General features: G+C 39.1%; 1 protein-coding gene and 2 non-coding genes across 3 annotated transcripts in view; all 3 read right to left on the bottom strand.

The window, feature by feature from the left end:
• SF3B3 (splicing factor 3b subunit 3) overlaps positions 1-23,899 on the bottom strand; it is a 42,790-nt gene extending 18,891 nt beyond the window's left edge. The window contains exons 1-11 of the mRNA XM_025888834.2: positions 23,742-23,899; positions 21,215-21,351; positions 19,660-19,986; positions 18,744-18,916; positions 18,054-18,195; positions 15,888-16,000; positions 12,687-12,824; positions 11,742-11,845; positions 7,624-7,789; positions 4,916-5,011; positions 2,421-2,493 (exon numbers count right to left, since the gene is read on the bottom strand). Of these exons, the coding sequence (XP_025744619.1) occupies positions 2,421-2,493; positions 4,916-5,011; positions 7,624-7,789; positions 11,742-11,845; positions 12,687-12,824; positions 15,888-16,000; positions 18,054-18,195; positions 18,744-18,916; positions 19,660-19,986; positions 21,215-21,284 (1,402 nt within the window). The 5' untranslated portion in view covers positions 21,285-21,351; positions 23,742-23,899. The remainder of the gene's footprint in view (positions 1-2,420; positions 2,494-4,915; positions 5,012-7,623; positions 7,790-11,741; positions 11,846-12,686; positions 12,825-15,887; positions 16,001-18,053; positions 18,196-18,743; positions 18,917-19,659; positions 19,987-21,214; positions 21,352-23,741) is intronic.
• On the bottom strand, positions 13,445-13,532 carry LOC112837026 (small nucleolar RNA SNORD111). The gene has a single exon (XR_003211620.1). It is a non-coding gene; the product is annotated as a small nucleolar RNA SNORD111 (small nucleolar RNA).
• LOC112837025 (small nucleolar RNA SNORD111) lies at positions 19,279-19,358 on the bottom strand. Its single transcript, XR_003211619.1, has one exon. It is a non-coding gene; the product is annotated as a small nucleolar RNA SNORD111 (small nucleolar RNA).
• Positions 23,900-23,966: the final 67 nt, after the last annotated feature.

The following is a 23,966-nucleotide window of genomic DNA, read 5'->3' as shown; positions in this document are numbered from 1 at the left end:
TCTGAGCACTGCTGAAGCGGCCCACAGAGGAGGGAATACTGTATTCTTTCCTCTGCCTTCGTGTGTGAAGCTCAACAGCTCACTCTAAAAGGTAAAGTGACTTAAGCTTCCAGCATCTCATTCTCACTTTATACTCGGACTACTTCATGCCTGTCTTGCCTCAGCAGTCCTGATTATACTCCCAAAAAAGGCAGCTTTCTCCAGGACTTGAGTCAGTACAACTGGAACATACAAAACTCCAAAGGAGAGTATGGAGTTAAGGTTTTCCTAGCTGTAGGTTCTTTCAGCTTAGTGAAAGACAAAATTAGTCATATTTTCCACTAAGGGAAAAAGTAAGGGAAGCTGATTCCCGCCTCAGACCACGTAATATACAGGCAGAAGGGCATGCATCTCTATAATGCACGACAGCCAACTGCAAAGTTACCCTCTGAGAGATGCCATCAGGGCAGTCTTACTACTCTGTGCAGATCCCTCTCCCTGGGTAAACTCTAAGACCCCATGGTAGACCCTAGCAGTACGTACACACCTGTGGTGATCAGCACCTTCACCAGCCACCTGTGGAAGAGAAAAAAAGGCTTGGTATTGGTAGTGTGCATCACCACGTACCAGCCAAGGTTAGTAGTTGCCTGGAAGACTACAGCATGTGTGGACATGTGGGCTATTCACTCAACAGTAACTTGGAGTATCTGGAAAGAGGACGAACAGAGAGAACCTGACCTGTTTTTGTGGGTGATCACCCAAATTATAGTTTCTAAAGAGTAAAATTTATCAGGATTTAAGTCTTTTCCTAGATTTTGTTATTCAGAGAAGAAAAAATTTCAGCTACAAGTTCCATCATGCAACATACTACTTATCACTGACTTATCATGCCCTGTCCAACCGATTCTGATTCTCCAACATAAACCCATTCCCTGTCCTCTAACCCGCCCTGGCAACAGACCTGTGCCTTTCATTACATCAGCACACAGAGCAGTGTTGTATACTTGTCTTCTTTTTTAGACGCCAAGTGCCCTGGGACGCCAAGGGTCCCACCTTAATTACTCAGTACAAGGTAAGACACTTGAGAGACTGCAGGATGAAGAGTATAGCACTTATCCTAAAAAACCAGCAAGACCCACAGACTCCCACTACAGGGTTAGTCAAATGAACACTGGATTGAAGTTCAGAGTCCGTGCCTTCAGTCTCTATTACCTCAACGCACTATCTTGGAACAGTCAACCTGTGTTATTTTTCTGCCTTCATCATAAAAATGAGAGGTAACCTTCCTGTAAATCTAAACCTATGTTCAAGTTTAAGAAGTAGAAAATGAAACAAAAAAACAAGAGGGGGGAATATTAGTTTTTATCTCAAAGGCTCAAAAATTCAAAGTGTAGGCAATGTTTACATCAAGAGCTGTAATATCAACCAGCCACAAAGCTAAAGGTGAACATCAATGACGACCAGTTTCTTTATGAAGACATTACACAAAATGAGGAAATCCTTCAAAAATCAATCATCTAAGAACTATCTTCTTGGCAAAAATGAACCTACTAACCTCCTGTTTGCTTTTTCTTTTGTTTCTACTCATCTCAGACTTGGCTCACATGTCCACATGAAAACAAAATCCACAATGTGCATTCTACTAATAGGAAGAGGTTTCCCTCCTACACATTTCCCAGCTCCCATAAAATCAAACATTAGAACATCAAAATATCAGGAAGATTTCCAGCTGTTTTCTTGAAAAAGCTTTGTATGCTAGCCAGGGTGATCTTACTCACCAGGCCGACATTCCTAAGGGAACAAGAGGAAGACGAAGTCTAGGAATAGGAATGACCTATACCCCCAAAGAATCCAAGGGCAAATGAGGATTAAGTTTCATTTCTCAAATTCAACTGACTCAAGACTTTCCTACTGTTGTACTATTATGCATTCTCACTTAAATTTCAAAATTTTAGGATGAAGTGACTACTTTTATCCAGGAGCATGGACTCCTGTTTCCTCCATCCCTTCTTTTCCACCCACTCTAAAATTCTGATTCCATTCAATCTCAGTCTAAACTTTCCTGAAACACAACTACACCCACTGAGGAGTAATTAATAAGCTTAATTAAACCTCTTAATACCTAGCACAACACCTTCAACTTCACCGTGGTTTCAGCACAATAGAAGAAAACACTGAAGAAAAATGAGGAAGTAAAAACTTTTCCCTCACACCACACCTCTTACACAGATGGAACCAGTATCCTAAAGGTGAATATGTGCACAAAAAAGTGGAGGCATCCTGATTCAGAGAGTCTGAGAAACATGGTGTCACGCCAGAAAGTATTTCTAGTATATTGCTAAATAAAGCAATATAGAAATCTTATGAATGCAGACTCCTAAGCCTTCTATTGTCAATGTCACCCAGACCCGCATTTTGACTATTGGGAAAGGGCTGCTTACCTTCAATGTGCCGACGCACTGTCCAGACAGCATTGGGGTTACCGGGTAACTCAGAGACAGCCATTTCTGATACCTGACAGGAGAAGAGACAAACCACAGATCCAGTGAGCATAGAACTTAGCTCCTTGCTTACAACTACACTAGATAACAGGATTCCAAAAAGGCAGTGCTCACAATGCACGTTGGATTAAAAGAATGGAACCAAGGCACCTGGGTGGCTCAGTTGGTAGAGCATGTGACTCTTAATCTTGGGGTTGTAACTTCAAGCCCCATGTTGGATTGCAGAGATTACTTAAAAATAAAAATTTTTTTTTTAATCTTTAAAAGAATGGAATCATTTTATTAAAAAAAAAGAACACTAAGAACCAAAAAGGCTTGGAAATATTGCCAATCCCCGTAACAAAGTTTAGCAAAAAGTGATGGAATATTTAGAAGGATAGTTGTTGCAGCAAAAACCACACAATTTCTTTCAGTATGACATGCCTGCATGCTCCTAAAAAAGAGAGCACATAGAATGAAGCAGGGCATCATCTAAGTTAGCATCCCATTTCTTCCCTAGCTCCCTTAAGGCCAAACCCCCTCTCTTAAGGGCCAAACCCCCTCTCTTAAGGGCCAAACCCCCTCTCTTAAGGGCCAATTCAAATGCCACATCCTTTAGGAAAAATCTTCCCTTATCCTCTTGCAAGGCAGTCCACTCTCCCTCCTATAAGCTCTCACAGAAATTATCACCTCCTAGGGCATTTACCTAAAAAGTGATTTCAGGAATTATTCTGTCCTTCCTACTAGATTTTATGCTACTTAAGGTTAGAGTCAAGAATCCTCTGAATATCCTATATAGTTCTCAAACATGAGAGGAAATGAAATATTTGAGATGAACTAAATGATCTAGAAGGGAAAACTAGGTGTAGGTTACATTTGAACTCACTATAAAATCCCTGTAATTTTTCTGTAAATATAAAACCATTCCAAAAAAAAAATGTTACTTTTAAATGACCCAGAAATGATTTGCTTAAAATATCGTACCATGTAACCACATTTTACAGAGAGTACTCACATATATCCATTAAAGGCCTTACCCTTTTTTTTTTTACTTAATAAAATAATAGTAATACCTGATCATGGAACAGGGAAATTGTGGAAAACTTCATCACCAATAAAATATCAGTTTTGGAGTGCCATACTCTATACCAAATATAACATGTGACAGTGATCCTGCTCAAATGAGACCATAATCTAGCTTAACAACAAGGTTCAACAAATAGATATACAGGAACAAAGTAACGTTTAACAATTTCAAAATATTTTTCTGTATAACAGAGATCTTTTGTAGAACTGGAAAAAAGTGGGAGGGGGTGGAAGACTCAAAAACAATTCTTAACTGGATTCTTACACTGTACACAAAATTTTCTGTTAATGCATGTATGCACTTTTGGTGGAGAATGTTAGTTTTTGTCAAAAGCTGAACAGTATCTGATGAGCAATCAAAAACTGTTAGTCTAAACTAGGTTCAAGTCATTAAAAATCTACTAGCCTGATGAGTGTTTTGGCAGAGCCAAAAAATTTTCAAATTCCCTGAAACAGCAGTATTAATAGCTAGCATAAATTGAACAGCTATATGTATGCCAGACCTTGAACTAAGTGCTTCTTCATATGCATTATCTCATTTAATTCACACAACAATCTTTAAAGCAGGTACCATTACTGAGCTCATTTTATAAAAGAGGAGAAACTAAAGCTTAGTAACAGCTATTAAATGGTAGGGCCAGAATTCAAAACCAAGGTCAGTCATCTTGGCTGTGTTCCAATAAAAATTTACAAGAACACACGGGTCACTGAGAGCTTATAGTCTGCCAACCCGCAACTCTAAAGCAAACTGCCATAGGAAGCTTTATTTTCTCTTAACAAAATCAACTCCAGGGAACTTGCTAAGAAAAGCATCAACCTTAAAACCAATCAAGAGGATATGGGATTTGAGTGTCCATGTCACCTAAAAGATCCAGCAATAAAGGATTTATTAAATAAATTCTGATCCATCCACTATAGTGGAATATTGCAAAAGCATTAAAAAGAATACAACTTAGGAAATACAATAAACATATATATATAAATATAAAATATAAATATATATATAGTATTAATATAGTTAAAAATACATAAATACCTAAACACTTTGAATACAGACCAAGACTAGAAGAAAATGGAATAAAATGCTCCGCGCAGACTTCCTCCATGTTTTAGCTGGTGAACCTGGAGCCAATAGGGGTTATTTTCCCCTTTTTAACCCCATTTGCCAATTTTTAAAAATGTGTCTACTGTGCTAACATGTTAAAGATCAGGAAATTTAAACTTTGTTATGGAAAAAGAAGAGGAGGAAAACATTTTTTCTTTCATATAAACATTAAATATATCATTGATTTCATCAGAATAAAGCCATAAGCTGCTTTTTCAGTGATTCTTCCCAAACCCTGCAAATGATCTAAAAATACCCAGCTTACCTCAAGTCCATGCCTTAGGACTCTCAGAGATGATCGGGGTCCCCTACCACAGGCCACATAGAGCTGTGGTGTGTCTTCATTGGCCAGATCAGCTATCTGAACAGAGAAAAAGGAAAAAAATGTCTACTTGTACCAAGTTTTCACAACTAAACCTGATTTTCTTGGGGGACACAGTACTTTTTAGTTTACTAAGCTTATTTATTGGCTACAAGCCCTGGCATCATTAAGGGAAAAAGCCCTCATGTTCCAAAAAGCAAACCAGTTCGAAGCAACAAGTTTTACTAACAAAAAAGGCTTGTATCAGTTCTTCAGTTAGCAAAGTATTTTTTTACAGCTAGTAAAATGAGTGTTATATAACCTTGAACTGAAATTTAGTATTTCCTTTCAACTAAAAATATAAACTATAATATTACTATAATATTACCAGTATCTGTGACTGTCACCAATAAAAATGACATTTATTCATATAACATTAAAACTTACATACTTCCAATTATTCCTCTCATCACTACTTCAAAGTTACATTCAAAAGATCTGCTAGACTACACATTATCAAAGTTGCCTTATCTACAGATACCCCTAATGATGTAACTAACCACTGGGTAACTATACCGGATTGTTCAGCCACCAGATGGGGAAGCCATGTGTTATGGTGGTATCCCAAACACCTAGCTGCTTTCCAGTACATCTGTTGGTCAATATATAATGAGGCCAATCATTTGTACTGTAGTTTGTGTCAAAGAGGTCAGTTCAAGTGAAAATTCTTGACTGTCTATAAGGCAAAACAGTTTACTGTAACATGAACAAACGTGTGTTGAATGCATACAGCCTTCACACTGATCTCTTCTTTAAAAAAATTAACTCACCTATTTCAAATGCACCATCTTGTTATTTAAAGCCTTGATAAAGAAGCACATATATTACTTTTTCATAACTTAAAAATACCTTGTTATCTTGGCTATTTTATGACTACATGCATTTAAAAAATATTCAGGGGCGCCTAGGTGGCTCAGTCGTTGGGCGTCTGCCTTCGGCTCAGGTCATGATCCCAGGGTCCTGGGATAGAGCCCCACATCAGGCTCCCTGCTCTGCAGGAAGCCTGCTTCTCCCTCTGCCACTCCCCCTGCTTGTGTTCCCTCTCTCTGTCAAATAAATAAAATCTTAAAAAAAATAAAAATAAATTATTCAAAGACAAAATCTTAAAAAAAAAAAAAAAGGGCAGGGGGAGCACCAGGGTGACTCAGTCGGTTAAGTGTCTGACTCCTGACTTCAGCTCAGGTCATGATCTCAGGGTTATGAGACCAAGCCCCACATCAGGCTCCAAACTGCGCAGAGTTTGCTTGAGAGTCTCTCTCTCTCCCTCTGCCCCTCCCCCTGCTCACATGTGCGTGCACACAGACATGCGTTACTTTTTCTCTAAATAAATGAAATCTTTAAAAAAAAAAAAAAATATATATATATATAAACATTATTCAGAGAAGAAATCCAGTTGCCTCACCAGGCTAGTAAAGACATCTGGCACAAAAAAATGATTAGCCCCGCTATAGATACCGGAACTTTGTTATCGTTTATCTACAAATTATTTACACAATTATTTCCTCAAATTCCAAAGAAAGGAGGGGAAAAAATCACTAATAATCTATTCAGGAATTACTTGGTATTTTCTACTGCCTCCGGGCTAATCTTTTCTCAAAAAGAAAGAACAAAAGCAGTTCATTTCAAGAATGGTTAATTTTACCAGAAATAGTGCCTTAATCCTGACTTGTTTCCCCAGCACAAAGTAAACAAACCTCTCTCTATTAAAAGTGTGATCAACTAGACAGGGTAGGCTGGTGCCTAATGATCACTCAAACCCCAGCAATCCAGGATACAAAGGCATGGCAAAATTCCTCCTACAATTGAGTGCCAGCAGCAGGGACACAGTCCCCATCCTGGGCCACCTTGCGTTCCTCCCTGAGGATATATTTTTTAAAAAGTTGTTACTGATTGACCCCAAATGTCTCAGGAGTATTTTAAGAAATGAAATGTTAAAATAAGATAGATATAGGTGTTCATCGACTACAAATATTCATAGACTTTTAACTGCTAAAAGGTCAATTTCAGAACACTATGAAGTACATGAGCCTATTTACATTAAAAAGAAAGGGGTGGGGCACCTGGCTGGCTCAGTGGTTTAACTGTCAGACTCTTGATTTCAGCTCAGGTCATGATCTCCGGATGGTGAGATCAAGCCTGCATCAGGAGCCTGCTTGAGATTCTCTCTCTCCCTCTCCCCCCCCCCCCCCCCGCGCTCTCTCTCTTAAAACACACACACACGCACACGCACACGCACACACACACGTCCTGACAGATGCAAGGAAAATGCCTGGAAGCAAACACAAGAAGTTGTTAATAGCAGCATCCTCAGTGGATAGAAAGTTGAAAATAAGATTGGGGGTAGGAATTTTACCATTCACTTTGTGTATGGTTTAGAATTTTTATACTAAACACGAGTTATAGAATTAAAAAAAAAAGTCTAAGGATTTATGTAATGGTTTTTAGTTCCCCACTTTCCACCTTTACACTCTGGTGATTTCCACAGATATGCTGATAAACCTCATTCTTAGACTGTATCTTAATTTAACTGCAGTTAAAACTTTAAACTCGTTCAGATTCAAAAACATTTGGCTGGCACTGCTCATTGTCGAAGTGACTGGAAAGACCCACACCTGGCAAAACAAAATGGGAGAGAGACTGTCCAATTCATCAACCAGCACAAGGTTTTTGAGTGGTCTTGGTTGGAAGAAGAATGTGTCTCCTTCTTCCAGAGGCATGGCAGATGAAAACTCAGGTTCTTCATCATCATCTCCAAGATGTGCAATTTGATATAAGTAACTAGGAGGAAGCACAGAAGAATTTAATTAAACACCTTCTGTCTAAAGATGATATTTACCATAAACATAACACTCATAAAGCACTTTACAAAGATCTAATCAAAATTCTAACATGCATTGAGTCAGCTTCTATACTTCAGAATCTGTTTAAGTGGGGTTTTCTTTCTTAGAATAGAATGGGATGAAGAAATTAAGACTACTGAATTCAGGGGGCATGTGACTGGCTCAGTCAATACAGGATACAACTCCTAATCTTGGGGTTTTGAGTTTAAGCCCCACGTTGGGCACAGACTTTAAAAAAAAAAAAAAATAAAGGACTACTGAATTCAGATTGGTACAATGAAGGACCTGAGTACCACAGTGGTTAAAAGCACCTGGCTTCCACTAGAGTCCCAGCTCTGCGCCTTAACTACCTGCATATTATTAATCTCTCTGTGCCTCACTTGTATCAATTTATAAAAATGAAGAGTACCTTCCCTAGAATTCAGTGAGTTTGTAGAACAGGGTATGAAACTAGTAAGAACAGTGTTTGTCAAATAAAATGAAATGAAATCCAAAAAAAATCCCATTTACACTTTAGGGAACTGGGTCACAGAGAATTTGTGAAATCTGTAAACTTGTGAAAGAAATTTGATCTAAGTCCCTAAAATAAATAACATAAATGAAACGAAATAAGACACCTAAATCCCCTAAAATAAAATGACATGAATGAAATCCAAAGAAAATCTACAACCCCATTTCCTATTTTAACCAAAACCAAGTTTAACAGAAAACAAGAACTGGTGGTCACTTTGCAACAGCATGCAGATATTACAGTATCAATCCCCAAAACATTCCCCATGCAGATATTACAGTATCAATCCCCAAACCAAAACAAGAACGGATCAGAGGTAATGAGCAACCAAATCATCCTGTCCTTCTGTCTGTCCTCTGGCTAAGACTACTTAATGAAATGATTCAAAGGCAAGTCACCAAAAAAAAAAAAAAAAGGTAAAGCAACTTTAAGAGTAGACAATCTAGAACAATCTACCATCATAAGCTGAGTATGCACTGAACTTTTGGGAAGAAGCTCATAAAAAAAGAAACACCAAATCACTGGTCAAGTTTACCCTTTAAGTAATAGACCAGGACCTTTAATACAGAGCACCTTAAACATTAAGTGTAGCTTTTTAGAAGCAGGATAAAATGACTAAATCCATATCTGGAATACATAAGCTATTCAAGAAATATTGGCCAAATAAACCTCAGCATTTAACACTTTTGGTAAACACATCAGATTCTATGCTAAATTATAAAAAAAGCAAAAAGAATTATCCTTGAACAATGTACAAAAGCACTGAGAATATGATACACATACAAAAAATTAATTAGTATAAATTCCTTACTCAGGCAAGAGGTGTATACACAGATGAAAACCATCTGTCAAAAATACCTTCAGTGTCTACGAACTGCCAAAGAACCAGAAGGATGCCAGGCTCACTACCTCCATCAGAGGGAAGGTCAGCTAAATCTTGGTAAAACAGTTTCTGTGACTATGGTGTTGTGCTTCAGAGCAGAACTTTGGAACCAGATGGTCTGGGACTTCGGTGTCTGATCAAATTTCTTTCACAAATTCCATGTGACCCAGTTCCCTAAAGTGTACTTGGGGTAAGGGCACTGTCTCACTGGGAACGTTATGCACTGATACGTTATTCGCAGTGCTTAGAACAGTGCTTGGAACACAGTAAATACTAAATGCTAAGTGGTAGCAAATACTAAATGCTATTTAGTAAATACTAAATGCTAAATGCAAAAGGTTGCTTTATGATTGAGTTAATACCGATACCACATGTTTCTGAGGGCCCAAATCAGCACTTTTTAAGTATTCCAGACTTTAGGTTCAGCAGCAATGGGTAATTTCTCACAAGCTCAAACCCATCTCAGTCTGACAAGTATCCACCTGTATACTGCAGTCTTTCTACTCTCTGCCCCAAGAGGTGATTTTCAAAACGGAAAGTTTTGGAAAATGCGTAAGAGAGCAAATAATAAAAATCACCCATAATCCTAGGAGTATCCCAGAATAGTCACATTAACATTTTGTTCTATCTACTTCCAGTATTTTTACTTTCTAGTTTTCGTATGTAATTTTTAGAGAACTGCATCATTCTATAAAACATTTTTTCAAATAAGCAGTGTACCCTAAAATTTTTCGTATCATTTTTCACTCAAAATTTTTATTTGTTATGGAAATTTTTAAACAGGTACGTAAGAGAGAATAGAATAGTATAATTAATGAACCTATATGTGCCCATCACTCAGCTTCAACAAAGGTCAACCCATGGCTAGTCATATTTATATCCCACTTCTCCAAAATAATATTAGTTTCCTGATATATTCAAATAGCTCGTTGGTATTCAAATTTCTCCATCGTCTCAATATTTTTATTACTTTTTAAGGATTTGAGAGTGTGTGCACGTGCACGGGGGGGCAGAGGGAGTGGGAGAGACCGTCTTTTTTTTTTTTTTAAGGTTTTATTTGAGACAGAGAGCGAGCTAGAGAGAACTAGAGAGAGAGAGAGAGTACAAACGGGAGAGGGAGCCCAATGAGGGACTCGATCCCAGGACTCTGGGATCATGAGCTAAGCCAAAGGCAGACATTCAACCGACTCAGCCACCCAGGCGCCCAGGACAGAGAGTCTAAGCAGACTCCGCACTGCATGTGGAGCCCGGTGCAGGGCTCGATCTCACCACCTTGAGATCATGACCTGAGCCGAAACCAACAGTCAGATGCTTAACCAACTGTGTCATGTCCATCTCAATATTTTTAAAGTTGATTTGTTTTAGATCAGGATCTAACAAGATCCATACATTGCATTTAGTATATGGAAAACATTTTTAGTGACTGCATATTTTATGGCCATACCCCATACTCATGGATATTTAGGTTGTACTTTTGCTGTCACAAATTGTGCTGTAGTGAATATTGTGGGTTTATCTTTGTGTGTTGGCTGAATGCAGCCATAGTTTAAATTCATAAGTGCAGGATGAAATTTTGATAGTCAGTGAGAATGAGTAACAGGCATGCCTAAGAAAGGAAAAAGAGTTGGAGAAAGGCAGAAGTGGAAAAGAATTCTAGAATCCTAGACACACCTTCATTTTAATAAGGAAACAGCATTAGTTAAGTGGCTGCACAGACTTTAGCAGATACTGGCAAGATCTGAACTAAAAATAAAAGGCAAGACCAAGTCTCTGAGTAATTTGGAGGCTTAGATATTTGTCTTAAATTTAAGGCTAGACTTCAGACTTTATCCACTTGGTAATAAAAAGTCATCAAAGATTGTGAGGGAAAGGACTTCATCAAGGTTGTGTCTCGGCTGCTTAATGAGATGACTCTAGAAAGGCCAAGTTTTACAGGAAAAACAATGAAATGTAGTAAGAAAACTAGTGAACTAGTTTAGACTATCACCACAAAAAAAGGGATACACAAGTAAAAAGAGAACTTAGCACTCAAACGAAAGTGGTTTTTTGTCCACAAAAATTGAGATGTTACACTCAAGATGCTAGAACCAACCCATTAGCCATTAACAGAAATACTGAGGTTGGGAAGGTTAGTGATGTGGCTGTGGGCATTGACAAGCTTCAACTTTAAAACTGTACAAGTATTGGTAGAACGTTTAAGTAGTTCCATATTCAATAAAATGTCTAGCAAAAAGCTCAGAAAAGATCACTTCTGGGAAAAAAAGAAAAAAAAAGATCACTTCTGAAGCTACTTCTGCAGCTACCTGAAGATACTGATTAAAGCCACTGAAGTAGGGTAAATAACCAAGAAAAACAACGTAAAGGGGAAAGGAGGGCAAAACTTTTGAAGAAACTAGAACATTCTTTTGGAAAGCTCTGTGGCCTTGGAGCCACATCTCCCTCCTGCCAACTTTTATAGTAACGAGGGTGAAGTAGGGTAATAAAAGGATTACTCACTGGTTTCCAAATTCTGATGCTACAAAAAGGAAGCCTGTTTTAAGTACACACATGGCAGCGGCAACAGGCACAGTATCAAAATACTTGAGCCGGATCTCAGTAACCTGGAAAGGGGGGGAAAAAAAAAGATTCTACCATGTAGGCAAGTGAAGCTAGGCCATAGAAGGTAGCCTAGTATTTTAAGACAACAGAAGCAGAATAGCAAATAAAATATTGTCCTTATTATCTAAACCCGGGGTAAGCAAACTAAGGCCCAAGACCAGCCTATCTGTTTACATACTTCCTATAGCTGCTTCTGTGACACAACGACAGAGTTGTATAGTGGGACAAAGATTACATGACCCATAAAAGCTGAAAATGTTTACTACCGGGCCTTTCCAAAAAAATTTGCCAACTCCTGAGCTAAACAGGCATCTAAAAAATTGCTCAGTTGTTCACAGAACGCCTCCATAGGATGAAAACAGTAACAGATCATGTGTATTACCAGTTTTCAATAGAATCAAGAGCTTTTTTTTTAATTTTTTATTGTTATGTTAATCACCATACATTACATCATTATCAAGAGCTTTTTCTTATTACTCACTAGAAGTGGCATTACTCAGTCTCATACATTAGATTATCACACCAGAAATCTGTTAACCAGAGAAAACCTACATTCATGTATCAGATGCAAATTTTAAAAGCTGTAACACCTTAGAGTACCACTTTTTAAGATATTATTTCCATTTTATTAACTTGTAAAGTATTAATTGTCCTATCTTAGAGTTTTAATGAAAAGATGGTCTATAAGACCAGTTTGTAAACCTTAAATGTACACACAAATATCAGTCTTTGAAATAAGATTATTTAAATATATCCAAACTAGAATACCACAGGACGTTTTATCAAACCAGACTAAACCTTGTGTTTTTTCATTTGTTCCCTCACCATCCATGGTCTGCTTACCATATCTTCATCTGTCTCCAAAGTAATCTTGAAGATATCTCCCTGCTCAGTTTGGGCCAAAAAGAAGAACATCGATTTGGTCTTATGGGTGGCAGAGCAAACAAAAATCATTCCTCTTTCAGGGTCATCCAGGTCATTCTAGCAAAGTCAAATACAGAACCAACAACTTAGAAATGAGTACTTCTTATTTAGGGAATGTAGCACCTTACCAACAGGGATCACACAGGTCACCCACCCAAGGCCTAGAGGTACCTGCAGTCTCTGTATATAAGCTTTGACCCAGAGCAGCCTGTCAGCCAAAAAATAAAATGCAATAGCCAAAAATTCTTGTCTACTATAAATATGTGATAAAGCCTGTGTATAAGTAACAGCCACAGGGTGCCTGTGTGGTTCAGTTGGTTAAGTGTCTGCCTTTGACTCAGGTCATGATCTCAGGGTCCTGGGATCAAGCCCCATGTCAGGCTCTCTGCTCAGCAGGGAGCCAGCTTCTCCCTCTCCCTCTGCCTGCCACTCTACCTCCTTGTGTGCATACTTTCTCAAATAAATAGACTCTAAAAAAAAAAAAGAGGGCGCCTGGGTGGCTCAGTCGGTTAAGCGTCTGCCTTCGGCTCAGGTCATGATCCCAGGGTCCTGGGATGGAGCCCTGCATCGGGCTCCCTACTCAGCAGGGAGTCTGCTGCTCCCTCTCCCCGCAGCTCGTTTCTAACTATCTCTGTCTCTCAAGTAAATAAAAATAAAAATGCCACAATTTCACTCTACATTCTGATCCAATAAGAAAAAATCTTTCTCCAGAGAAAAATGTCAAAGAAAAGTTATGAAATTTAAGAGAGTCATCATTTCAGACTATGAATAAAAGTCTTACATGTCCATGATACTATCACCCAACTATCCTTCATTAGCCTTGCTTCACATCATCTTCCTTAACTCCTACAAGGCAGCTCCTGGACTGTAATTTTGGGTTTGTTTTTTTTTACATTTCCAACATTTTGTATTTCTCCCACTGACTTAGCTCTTCGAGGGCAAAACACGTTTTATACTTTTTTGTAGTCCCAAAGCCAAGTACAGCTCCTGTAGCTCCCCTCTGCTTGTGTGCGCGTTCCCTCTCTCCCCTACCCCTGACAAAGTCTTTAAAAACCCAAATGCGTAAAACATTAAATTGGTGAATCTTCTTTCTGTATGTAAAAGGCAAACAGGAATTCATCAATCAATGTCTGATGAACCAAAGTGAATTACTTCCCACCCCTTACCAAGAATTTCACTTGACAGATTTCTTCTCAGATTTTCTAAAATTTATGGACTCTTACCCAGATATCATATTATTAGATCAACTAAGACAGACCTAAAAGTTCAACCCCAGGAACCTATAAATTAATATTAAAAATATATAGGGGCACCTGGGTGGCTCAGATGGTTGAACGTCTGCCTTCAGCTCAGGTCATGATCCCAGAGTCCTGGGATCGAGTCCCGCATCAGGCTCCCTGCTAGGCGGGGAGCCTGCTTCCCCCTCTGCCTCTTCCTCTCTCTCTCTCTCTCTCTGACTCTCATGAATAAATAAATAAAACATTAAAAAAAAAGCAAGTCTATTAAAAAAATATTAAAAATATATAAAACCAGGGGTGAAGAGACTGAAGAAGCAGAGATGAAACAAGATAGCTGAAACTGGATATACAGTTCATTATATTCTACTTTGCATATGCTTAATAATTTCCAAAGTAAACTGTTAAGATTAAAATCAATAAAACACCATTTTCAACCACCAATGTAGTAACTGAACTGAGGAGAAAAGCACTATGTGAAAAGATGTTAGGGAAAAGAATATTTACCACCTCAAAATTCACCATCTGCTTCCACACCAATTACAAAAAGGAAAAGGTACCTTCACAATTAAGAAGCACAGGCAGTGATCAATTTAACATCACCAACGAGACAAACCAACATTCTGTGCCCCTAATGTGATAGTGGGAAATGTCACCCCTTATGTAATGATTCTATCAAAAATATTAACATGGATATAATCATATGGAAAAATATGATGGGACAAACTCCAAGAAAATTAGCCTAGACTTTGAAAAAAAAAAGTCAATAAAAGACCAAAAGTAAACAAAGGTGAGACAAAATATTCTAAAGGGCAGTAAAAGTAGATAAAAGGGAACTTTTGGGGACAATGAGAGAACTGGTACATGAACTGTACGTAAGATAATTGTATTACACAAAACAGTACATTTCTTGGGCATGATACTGGTAGTGTGGTTATGTAGCATGAAAATTTCTTTTCAGCAGCTACATCTTAAGAGATTCTTAGAGTGTCATGATGACTGCAACTTATTTTCAAAAGGTTTGTCTAATAGATATATCATAAGAAAAAACACCCAAGGGACACCTGGGTGGCTTAGTCAGTTAAGTGTCTGCCTTCGGCTCAGGTCATGATCCCACGGTCCTGGGATGGAGTGCCTCATCGGGCTCCTTGCTCAGCGGGGAGCCTGCTTCTCCCTCTGCCTGCAGCTCCCCTCTGCTTGTGTGGGCTCTCGCTCTCTCTCCCCCCACCCCTGACAAAGTCTTTAAAAAGGAAAACCCAAATGCAGTAAAATATTAAATTGGTGAATCTTCTTTCTGTATGTAAAAGGCCAGCAGGAATTCATTGTTCTATTCTTTAAAAATTTCCTGTATGTTGGGGGCGCCTGGGTGGCTCAGATGGTTAAGCGTCTATCTTCAGCTCAGGTCATGATCCCAGGGTCCTGGAAGTGAGTCCCGCATCGGGCTCCTTGCTCAGCAGGGAGTCTGCTTCTGCCTCTCCCTCTGCCTCTCCCCCTGCTTGTTCTCTCTCTCTCTTGCAAATGAATAAATAAAATCTTTAAAAAAATAATAATAAAATAAAATAAAATTTCCTGTATGTTGGAATGGGGGGGGAAGACAAACAATGGAAAACAATCTATCTCCAACAAATATGTCTGGCTTCTTCAAACTAGAAACTTGTAGGAATTTCAAACTGATCGTCCACAGATTCTTCTGAAATGGAAACTGTTTAATTCCCTTTCTCAAAGAATTTGTTTTGCTTTCACTAAAATACCAGCTTTATTAAACACAACATTTACAAAGAAACTAAAACCTCACAGCAAATAAACTAAGGGACTATACTGTAATTACAAAAAATAAATTAACTTCACAAACACCAGTATCTTTTCTTATGGCAAAGATTTTTACCCGTCTCCTGGGAATTGGACAGCGGATATCCGGTTGGTCACCAAAGTTCTTGTAGGTGATATAGTTTTCAGAGCAGATTAATACTCCACTTGGACCATCTGACCCTCCGGGAACTATCAGAAAAAAACAGAACTTAGCAATGATTTAACATGACCAGGAATTACGATTTAGCTTTTAATTCCGTCTCTCCTTCAGCACAATGTGGATGAAGGTATAAGTGCCTGAGACTGAGAAACATTCAAAGTGTTTCTTTTCCCTGACACTAGCGTAAGACAAGGATGCAATGCAGTTTGGGTAGCCTTAGCCTGTCCAGATATCTGATAACGCATCTAAAATGTTTAGCTCCGAGCCCAAAACTCAGTTCTCATATTTAGCCCTATAACCCAACTGCATACTAGACACTCTAACGTGGATATTCCACAAGCAGCTTAAAAATACATGTATTCATAAACAAACTCAAGTTCCTCCCCAAATCTGTTCCACCTCCTGAGTCCTCCATCTCAGAGAACACCACTATCAACCAACAGACCAAACCAGAAACTTGGGTGTCACTCATTCAATTCTCTCTCTCTCCCCTCATAGCTCTGATTCTACCTTCTTAGTAGCGCTCATGCTGCTTATCTCTTGGGTTTGTGAAACAGCTTCCTAATCTGGCTTATAGTCTCATCCTCCATTCAATTAGCCATAATGTAAGCATGTTTCTAAAATGTTCATCTTTAACAGGTTGTTATTCCCCTGCTTAAAATCCTTCAATCACAACAAAAAATAAAATAAAATCCTTCAGAAGCTACCTCTCCACCACAGCCCTTTAATTCTACCCTTTTAGTTCTATCGATCCAATCACACTGAGTTTCTAGTTCTTTGAATAAACAATGGTCTTTCTTTGCACGTGGGCTTTTGTGCATCTCGTTCTCCTTATCCACAAAAGAAACCCATTCCTCCACCCCCCATACATAACTAACTAGTCCTCAGGTCTCAGCATAGAGCTCTTCTCCAGAAAGATTTCTCTAACATATTCCTTTTCTTTCCCTGGGTTAGAGACCTCTCCTCATGACGATTTTCTAATCGTAAACATCTCTGAACACCTACAAAAATCTTACTTAGCTATGATACATTTAAAGCAGACTTCAATTTCCTAAAATTTTAGGTTTTAGGATTTATAACCATAACCAACATATAGATTTTTGTTACTAACCTTCCCCAGTTTCGATACTTGTTACACCAGGCTCATAAGGTGGTACAATAGCTTTTATATTTTTCCTATCTCTGGAGAAATTTAAGGTCCCTGAAAATTCTGGACCTTAAATCTTTTGGGGGGAGGGCGCCTGGGTGGCTCAGTTGGTTAAGCGACTGCCTTCGGCTCAGGTCATGATCCTGGAGTCCCGGGATCGAGTCCCGCATCGGGCTCCCTGCTCGGCGAGGAGCCTGCTTCTCCCTCTGACCCTCCCCCCTCTCACGTACTCTCTCTCTCTCATTCTCGCTCTCTTAAATAAATAAATCTTAAAAAAAAAAATCTTTTGGAGGGATTTTTGACTACTGCTCCGATTTCTTTAATGAATGCTGGTCTATTCAGGTTCTTAATTTCTTAAAGGGTCAATTTTGGGAACTGTTTTCAAAAATGTTTATATTTTGCCTAAGCTTTCAAATTCATTTCATCTTTTCAAAGAATTGGGTTTTAATTTTTTTTAATGACAGTGAAAGACCATCTACAGTAAAAAAAATATCAGAGCACCTAACAGTAGTCAGTATTCCAAGCCGAGTGCTCTCCCCAACCTTTCTTCTCTGCCCCCATCAGAAGAGTCAACCACTACATGAACTTTTTAACTTCACCAAACCACAGACAAGGTACTTAGACTTACTACAAATCAATTAGTTTCCAAACTCTATTAAGTAAACTCTCCTAGGTTTGCGTATAAAATGGGCCAAGCAAAAAGGTACAGAATAGCTCTGAGAAAAAAGTACCTGTAGGGGCACCTGGGTGGATCAGTCAGTTAAGCCTCTGCCTTTAGCTCAGGTCATGATCCTGGGGTCCTGGGATCAAGCCCCACGTTGGGCTCCCTGCTCAGCGGGGAGTCTGCTTCTCCCGCTCTCTCTCCCCACCCACCACCCCTGCTCTTGCTCTCCCCTCCTCTCAAATGAACAAAATCTTAAAAAAGAAAAAAGTACCTGTAATAAGAAAGTTGCCATGTTCCTCCAAAGGTTCACTGTATTTTCGGACCACATGATTTAAACCAAGGTCTAACTCATAGAAGGTAAGAGTCTGCTGGGTGTTAGCTGCCGCTTCCCCTGTTGGATCATTGTCTGCTTCCTATAGAGGACATTGGCACAAACACGGTATCAGGATCCCTCCATCTTACAAATGGGGAAGCAAAGGTCCCCAACAGTTTACCAAAACTCACACTACTAGGTAATGGCAAAGCTGGAACAAGAACCTGGGTCTCCTATTTCTGGGACCAGGGTTCCCTCTACTGAAGGCTAATGCCTTCCATTCAAGGCAAAGAATGGTATGCCCCATCCTTCACTACCTCCCTGCAAAAAAAATCCCACATACAGTTTTACCTCCTTTTTCAGACAGCTCTTCCCCCCAAAATACCCTGTCTTTATAGGGAGATTGTTCAAATCAGGGTAAACTGCTATTATACAGTTAGTTAAGCTGTGAAACATTCCAAAGAATCTTAGTAAGACATTTGGAAAACAGAAAAGATTTGTGAGCAGGAGAGCTGTAAGACATACACAATGAAGGAAATAATGAGGAAAGCATTGAGGTGAATGAAAGAAACCATCGTGTGGGGGGCAGGGGGAGAAGGAAGAAGGGAGAGAGAGGAAGAGAGGAAAAAGTCAATGAGTCCCCATTACCTCATAATCCATTTCCAGACAAGCAAACATTGGATTTTCAAATCCCACATCTACTCCGACCACATGATATACTAAAGTGTTCGCTTTGTGGGCCTCTAGGGGAGATGAAATGGTAAGCCGGGCTGCAGCATCTCTGTTCAAGATATATACCAATTTCTGTTTTTCAATGGCACCTATAGATAAAGGAGACAAATAAAATTTCCAGAAAATGAAAAGAAGGGCTTATAGAACAGCCAGACTCACATCACAATTGTTTCTTTAAAATCATTAATAGCCAGCATTAACTCTACAAGCTCCAGTATCTTCCCACAGGAAGATTAACTTAAGATTTTGCTATTAGTAAAATAGTCAACAGAATTTTACTCCCCTCCTTTCTAATAGGGATCTTAATATCCCACTAACTCTTCAAAACTTTTTAGCGTGCCCTAGATTTAATGATACTGGGAAATAAAACGGTAATTCATAAAATTGCCAGCTTTATTCTCTGAATTAAATCTAATGATTTTGTGACTTGTCAGAAAGAGTTGCCTTCTGGAGGCCTGATCAGATACACAGAATTTTCTTCATGACATTTATCAGAGAAGAGACATGAACGTGAATCATCACTTCAGGCTGATGAAAGCAACCATATTCACTGCCTAATTGTGTACAATTATTTCATTGTGGGCTTTTTGCTACACATGTAGAAATGGGAAAAACACCTAATCCAACCTGACAGGCAATAGAAAAGGTATGTTAAGGCTATTCCCATTGTTTTAAAAGGAAAAGCAACCTTAAACCATGGCATTAATCCAAATATGATCCAAACTTTACCCAGATAAGAAACTTACTGGCCCACTGCCAAGAGCACAGCACTGTTACCCTAAATTGAGAATCTTAAGTCTCAGAGGTACACTTAATTGAGCAAGTCACTTACTAATCATAACAGCTCGCCCTTTGGGATCCACAGCTAAGAACTGGCCAGGAACAATGCGGCGGCATCCACTCTTGCCAAAGGTTTCTTGGTGAATTTTCTCAAACATATTCTTAGATGGCTGGTATTCCAAGATAACAATCCGACCCGAGTCACTGCCAACCACAATGTAGTCTTTGGTGCCACCCGTCAGCCTAAAGGCCATGAGTGACCGGATAACACCAAATACTTCCACAGTTAGAAGAGTGTGTACTTTGCCAGTGTTGGGGTCAGGGCGAAGCAGCTCCAGTATCTTCCCACGGGAAACAACAATTTCCTGCTGTTTAGTTCCTAGATCATCAGAACAATAAAGATCACGAACAATCAGAACTAGTCCAAAAAGTAACCTGGATGGATCAAAATATCACTCAAGGTAACTACAATTTAAGTTGGGTGCTCAGTACTTTTAAGTTTTTTTATTCTATTTCATTCCTAGAATTGATATTTCACAAAAGTGGTAGCAAAGAAAAACTTTTAAAAAATGGTCACATGGGGCACCGGGGTGGTTCAGTTGCTAAGCATCTGCCTTTGGCTCAGGTCATTATCCCAGTCAGGATCCCTGGTCAGCCGTGAATCTGCTTCTCCCTCTCTAGGTCCCTCCTGCTTGTGTGCACACACGCGCACTCTCTCTCTAACAAAATCTTAAAAAAAAAAATTGCTCAACATACTTTTTAAAAACCTTTTTTTTCTAAAATTTGCCATCAATCTGCATAATTGGGAGTTCTCTACAAATGGTTATTTACATATAACGTTTAGCTTCATAAAATCAAGTACTTCCAAAGGCTCTTTGTAGCTCATCTTAAATGCTATTATACTAGAAAATCATTATTAACTTTTTGTGCAGTTTGATGGATTATCTCAAACAACTTCTAAAGCTGCTAATATATACCACTTATTTCTAAACTCAGTCCTGGGAGACTTCACTTGCTTTCACAACCATTAAGGGTTAAGCCTCTGCCTTATCAAATCAAAATGCATTTTAACAGCCGATTTGCTCCCATCTCTCCCTGCCTGCTATGTAATTCCACTTGGACGTATTGTCATCAACTTTCAAATGAATGTTTAAAATAACTAAACTCTTTCTCCCCACATTCACTCTCTAATCCCAACTAACCTGCTATCAATGTTACTGCCATTTTCTCCACCACCCAGGGCTCATATTCTTCTCTATCTGTCCCCACTTTCCTAGTACAGGTCTTCACTATCTAATGCCTAAACGTCTTCCTCACCTGTCGGATATCCCACTCCTATCCACCGCAATCCATTCTCATTTGCTCATGGCCACCATTTATCGGGCCACCTTACTTCCCAAAGGTCCTCTCGGGGTCAGATAAGACCAAGTACTTTAAATGGCTTTGGAGAATGTAAAGCGTTATATAAATGATGTTGTCTAATGATTTAGAAAATTTTTTTCTATTATTTCAGGGAAAAAGTTTGAATCTGATAAAGGAATTTGAGGCATGAAACTAGTTAATCTCGAAAATGTTAAATTCAGAAAAATAGTAATTGGAAATCTTACCAGAGAAGTTGCCATGAATGGCAAAGCTGATGCCTGTGGCTCGCTGCAATGTCAGGTTGTACAGGAACATGATGGCAGCAACACTGAGATACTCACAACTCCAGTCAGGCCTCAGTTATCAGGAGACAAAACAAGCTCTAAGAGCACATAAAAGCAGAAAAATATCAGCTGGAAAACTTACTTTAACAGACATTTCTGTATAGGAACTTCTGGCTGAAGGCAGAACCCATGCAGTAAGGCTTATTGATGAATAACATATTCATAACTAGAGAGCATCCTATATGCCATGAACTATGCTGTATACTTTGCCTCTGATCCCTCGAGAAACCTATAAATAACTCATTACTCTAATTATATAGATGAAGAAATTGAGGTTGAGTAATTAAATCACCTGCCTGAGATCAATAACGAGTGGTAAAAACACTGGGATCTGTACCATTAACACACTGTTTGCCTTTACTGTCACAGAAACTAAGCAGCTCTACACGTACTTGTATTTGCACAGGCTATACACACACATGGCTCAGAATTCTTTAAAAGCACAGCAAAAAGCTCCTTCCATCCATTCTGTTCTCTTCCCTGGGGGAATCAGTTTTACTAAGTTATATTATGTCCTTCCAGATAGTTTCTGCACGTACAAGCAAAAATATGTTAATACTAGATATTCTCCCTTTTTTAACTAATGGGTACTATATATTATACGCTCACTCACATTATCCTGCAACTTACTTTTCATTACTTTACCTTGAAGAGGTACCTCTCTAAAGAAGTATACAGTCACGTAAACGATTCTTTTCATTAGATAAGACTGAGAACTGCAAATTGATGTGCCTTTACCATAAAATTACCCAGAACTACAACTATACAATTACTGCCAGAAAAGTTTTTTCAATTATTTAGAAATCTTGAAAAATCCAAAGTAACCACTGTGTAATTAACACAAAAATGTGATTTTGTTAAATGAGAAAAGAGAATTATGAGTAAATGACCTCATAAATAATAGCTACCCAGCTTTTGCCCAGCCCAGAAATGGTTAAAAGAGGAAAAGATCGAATCCTCCACTCCGGAAAAGGGTCCCAAGAGATATAAATTTTCCTTCTTGAAACTAAGGAACATCTTTAACTTTATCCTAAGATGGTAGGGAAGAAGGAAAAGCTCTGAGGTGAAAAAAGAGGGAGTGGCGAATGACCTACAAAAAGAAAAATAGAGAAAATGCACTGACAAAGACACAGACATACCACTCACATCCCCAGAGGAGCTTATACATTGTGCAAGTTCCAAGGAAAGCTGTTCTCAGCTTAAAGTTTGAGGAAAACTAGGCAAAGAATATGTCCTAATTGCTTTCAATTGAAAAGTAGTAATGTGGGGCACCTGAGTGGTTCAGTCGGTTAAGCATTTGCCTTCAGCTCAGATCAATATCCCAGGACCCTGGGATTGAGCCCTGCATCGCGCTCTCCGCTCAGTGGAGAGCCTGCTTCTCCCTCTGCCTGCCACTCTGCCTATCTGTGCTCTCTCTCTCTCTCAGATAAATAAATAAAATCTTTAAAAAAAAAAAAAAAAAAGGTAGTAATGTGATCAACTACAATTTTAAAAAAAAGAAAGAAAAAAGAAGAGTGAATGTGATTTTCCAACAAAAGTAAATTTATTCTTTTGCATCTTGCTGTGGCTATAAAATGTCAATTTCAAAACTGCAGTTATCAACAACAAATCTTACAATGAAACCCTATCATGTCAATATGATCAATGTTAAAGGACTATGCTATTTAAAAAAAAAAAAAAGGAAAACACAGGCCACGTCAGAAGCCCTGAAAAGTTCCCCAGCCTACTCTTCATTCTTTATAACTCCTGAAGAAGTCCGTCTACTTTCCAGTACCTTTATAACTGACGGCATTCATTACAGATCAGTCCAAAACTATAAGATTTATATACCAGGAACCACTAACGGCCAAAACTTGATAAATTTTGTGATTCCCCTACTCCTACCTGTCTGTGATCACTACAAATTGCTGCCTCCATCCCTTCTCCTCGTGCCAAAGGAACATCATCGCAAACTTCGCAAAGTCTTCAAAATAGATACTATTGTCCCCCCACTTTACAAATGATAAACTGAAAATCAGTAAAGTAAACAGTTGCCCAAGTACCAAAACACAAATTCAAAAGAGAGTCTTGGCACCAAAAACTGTTTCCGTTATTTACGCTTTCAACACGCTAGGTCTTCCCACCTTACGGTTAGTGTGTCGTTTACGTCCATCCCGCCCCTTGTCTCACCTACCCCTGGACCTAAAAGCTGGGCAATGTCTGTAAGTCTTATTTTGATCCAGGCTTCGTTCCCACCTTGGAGACGGAAGTGGGAGACGACTCCTAGAAACCGTTTTCGTACCCAAGCATTCCCCTCCACCGCCTCCCTTGCCCCGACCTTACAGGCCTAGGCTGCTGCAAAGACCCCGGCCAAAGGCTCGGCCAACCCTCCTACATGACCGCTCTCTGCCTCCCCAGGCCCCGGAAAGTTGGGAGGCTGCTTCTTTACCCTGCAGCAGGAAGGATGGCGTAGATATCCGACAGATGCTGAGTTCTTTCAAGGCCTAAGCCACCGCCAGCTTCAACCTGCCGGCGTCCGCCATTAGCTCCTAAGGCAGGGACCTTCCGGCGGGCGCGCGACGTATAAAAAGTCCACAACCGGCGCCTGAAGAATATATACGTAATTTTTTAAATGTTTCTGTCTTTCTTCGACTCCACACAGAAAACTAGTTAA

The sequence above is a fragment of the Callorhinus ursinus genome, unplaced genomic scaffold (assembly GCF_003265705.2).
Source record: "Callorhinus ursinus isolate GAN/ISIS: 27379988/994484 unplaced genomic scaffold, GSC_fseal_2.0 scaffold37, whole genome shotgun sequence".
NCBI lineage: Eukaryota > Metazoa > Chordata > Mammalia > Carnivora > Otariidae > Callorhinus > Callorhinus ursinus.
This window is presented reverse-complemented; position numbering and strand designations above follow the sequence as displayed.